We start from the raw sequence: 3,480 nt of genomic DNA, 5'->3' as shown, positions 1-3,480 counted from the left end.
GCCTGCCTTGTACAAGTGTGAGGGCTGGTCCAGGAAAACTTCCAGAATCCTTGGCAAAGGTAGGCAGGACTAGTGGCAGGAGCTTGGGATCCCAGAACTGAAGCCAGGAGTCAGAGCCAGTATCAGGGTCAAGCTGAGGGTCAAGCAAAAATCAGAGTCAGAGTTAAGCCGAGGGTCAGAGCCAAAGACAGAGTCAGGATTGGGATGTGGGTCAAACCCAGGTTTTGACCTTTAATCGTATTTGTTACTCTTCTCTGGACTTTCTCCAATTTGTCCACATCTTTCCTGAAATGTGGTGCCCAGGAGTGGAAGAATTACTTCTCGTGTCTTGCCTACAACACACCTGCTAATACATCCCAGAATTATATTTGCTTTTTTTGCAACAGTGTTATAAACTGTTGACTCATATTTAGCTTGTGATCCACAATGACCCCCAGATCCCTTTCCACAGTACTTCTTCCTTCTGCACTCATTTCCCATTTGGTATGTGTGCAACTGATTGTTCCTTCCTAAGTGGAGTACGTTGCATTTGTCCTTATTGAATTTCATCCTATTTACTTCAGACCATTTCTCCAGTTTGTCCAGATCATTTTGAATTTTAATCCTATCCTCCAAAACACTCACAACCCCTCCCAGCTTGGTATTGTCCGCAAACTTTATAAGTGTACTCTCTATGCCATTATCTAAATCCTTGATGAAGATATTGAACAGAACCCGACCCAAAACCCATCCCTGTGGGACCCCACTCATTATGCCCTTCCAGCATGACTGTGAACCACTGATAACTACTCTCTGGGAATGCTTTTCCAACCAGTTATGCACCCACCTTACAGTAGCTCCATCTAGGTTGTATTTCCCTAGTTTGTTTATGAGAAGGTCATGAGAGACAGTATCAAAAGCCTTATTAAAGTCAAGATATACCACATCTACCACTTCCCCCCATCCACAAGGCTTGTTACCCTGTCAAAGAAAGCTATCAGATTGGTTTGACACGCTTTGTTCTTGACAAATCCATGCTGACTGTTACTTATCACCTCATTATCTTCTAGGTGTTTGCAAACTGAATGCTTAATTATTTGCTCCATTACCTTTCCGGGTACAGAAGTTAAGCTGACTGGTCTGTAATTCCCTGGGTTGTCCTTATTTCCCTTTTTATAGATGGGTACTATATTTGCCCTTTTCCAGTCTTCTGGAATGTCTCCCGTCTTCCATGACTTTTCAATGGGGTGGCAAGTGGTGATAGAGTCTTACTAGCCCGGATCACACATGCCAGATTGTTTCTAGACTCTGAGTTTAGGGAAAGCATTTTTTTTTCACCCAGTGCCTTTCCTGTATTATCATCCCACACTCATTATGGAGTGGGGAGGGTCATTCCCCAGTTAGGGTTGCACATCAGCCTGGCTTTACCCCTTCCTAAGATCCACCCTCCAAAGAGCTGTATTTTATGACTGCTACATAGCTACTGTTGGGAAACAGAAAAGGCACTGCCAGTCCCTCACCATGTCACCATCACCACCACAGGCACTAAGGGAGAATTTACTCCACTTCATAATTTATGGCAGGAACTGATCTCTTGTGAGGGGGTGAAAATTATTCCTTCTCCTACAGGGCACTGAAATGCTGAATATACCAGGATATATTGTTAGAATTCATGGAAAGAAATCTAACAGCAGGACGGTGCCTAAGAACTCTAGACCACATTGAAAAATCTCAGTCCAAGATTTTAGTTGACGTTTGATTTTTACTCCTAAGACATGGCATGATTCTGGCCATTGCCAGAAGTGAAATACAGCATTTAAGCATCATTGCTAAGCTCTGGTATGTCACTAGATAGGATATGATAGACAGAGAAATTATCTGATCTGTCATATCAGTATGTGGCTACCAGATAAATGGGCTTTTATAGTAATCACTGATATCCGTGTCGAACACCCTCTTCCCCATCAGAGCAATGTTCTGTCCTCAGACTCAGTTTCCTGGCACTTGGCTCTGAAATCTAAACTTAGCCTTAAAATTTCAGCCTGTAACCAGGAGAGGGAGGGATTTTCTGAATATTTATGGAATTAATTCACGAGATTTGATTAACTTTTAACTCTGTGTCCTTCCAATTCAGTCGCACAGATTTATTGTTCCTAGACACAACCAATGGCAGACTGCAGAAACCAAACAGCCATCACTGAATTCTTCCTCCTGGGATTCGGGGATCTCCCTGACCTGCAAATTCTTCTCTTCCTGATGTTCCTAGTGGTCTACATGGCAACCGTGGTTGGGAACACCCTCATTGTGGTGCTCGTTGTGGCTGACCAGCATCTTCACAGCCCCATGTACTTCTTCCTGGGGAATTTGTCCTGTGTAGAGATTTGCTACACCTCAGCCATCCTGCCCCGGATGCTGGCCAGTCTCCTGACTGGGGACAAAACCATCTCAGTCAGTGGCTGCATAACACAACTGTATTTCTTTGGGTCTCTGGCAGGTACAGAATGCTATCTCCTAGCAGCGATGTCCTATGATCGGTATTTAGCGATATGTAAACCCCTCCACTATTCAACTCTTATGAATATCAGGTTTTCCTTCCAGTTGGCTGCTGGCTCCTGGTTAAATGGTCTTTGGGCTATTACCGTCTTGGTCTTATTCCTATCACAGTTAATATTCTGTGGCCCAAATGAAATTGACCATTTCTATTGTGATGCCATTCCACTGATAGAGCTCTCCTGCAGTGACACCCACCAGGTCATACTGGCGGATTTCATACTAGCCTGTGTATTCACCCTGCCTCCATTCCTACTAACCCTGATATCCTACATGTGCATCATCGCTACCATCCTGAGAATCCCTTCCACCACCGGGAGGCAAAAGGCCTTTTCCACGTGCTCCTCTCACCTCATTGTGGTGACAATTTTCTATGGAACCCTAATGATTGTCTACATGCTACCGAAACGTGATACACTGAGAGACCTAATCAAAGTGGTCTCTCTTTGCTACACGGTCCTGACTCCCCTGGTAAACCCCCTCATCTACAGCCTGAGAAACAGAGAGGTCAAGGAAGCTTTGAGGAAAGCAGTCAGCAAATGTGGCTTTCGCAAAAACGTGCAGAGACTATGAGATAATAACTTAGCTTTGAAAACCTCAGGCTGTCTGGATGATTTCAGCAATCATCCCCCATTAAAATTAAGTTGAAAAGTCCTAGTGAAAATCTCAGCACTCAGTGTTGTCCTTCTCAGTGGAAGGACCAGGGAGGGAGGTGGCCATAACCATGTTTCCATCATGGAGTTATGGGCACTAGGCAAAATGGAGACAAAATTGTAACCAATTGTTTAGATCTTTAGAAAAGCCATTCTTGATCAAAATAAATGTTTGGACAATAAAACTAGTAACTCCTTGTGCAGCAGAGATGGGAACGTAAGCCTGGGAAATCTGCCACCCCTGAAATTGTGCATATTACCGTCATAACCCTCTGCAAACCAACCATCTTCACTGAAC

At 44.1% G+C, this 3,480-nt stretch overlaps 1 protein-coding gene across 1 annotated transcript; it reads left to right on the top strand.

The window, feature by feature from the left end:
- The first annotated feature begins 2,145 nt into the window (after positions 1–2,145).
- Positions 2,146–3,102, top strand: LOC144275176 (olfactory receptor 6N1-like). The gene has a single exon (XM_077834328.1). The coding sequence runs from the start codon at positions 2,146–2,148 to the stop codon at positions 3,100–3,102; it is 957 nt and encodes a 318-aa protein (XP_077690454.1).
- Positions 3,103–3,480: the final 378 nt, after the last annotated feature.

The sequence above is a fragment of the Eretmochelys imbricata genome, chromosome 14 (genome assembly GCF_965152235.1).
Source record: "Eretmochelys imbricata isolate rEreImb1 chromosome 14, rEreImb1.hap1, whole genome shotgun sequence".
In the NCBI taxonomy this organism is placed as follows: Eukaryota; Metazoa; Chordata; order Testudines; family Cheloniidae; genus Eretmochelys; species Eretmochelys imbricata.
This window is presented reverse-complemented; position numbering and strand designations above follow the sequence as displayed.

What these genes read in the sequence shown, in the direction of transcription:
- LOC144275176 (XM_077834328.1), top strand. Translation starts at nt 2,146, where the DNA reads ATGGCAGACTGCAGAAACCAAACAGCCATCACTGAATTCTTCCTCCTG.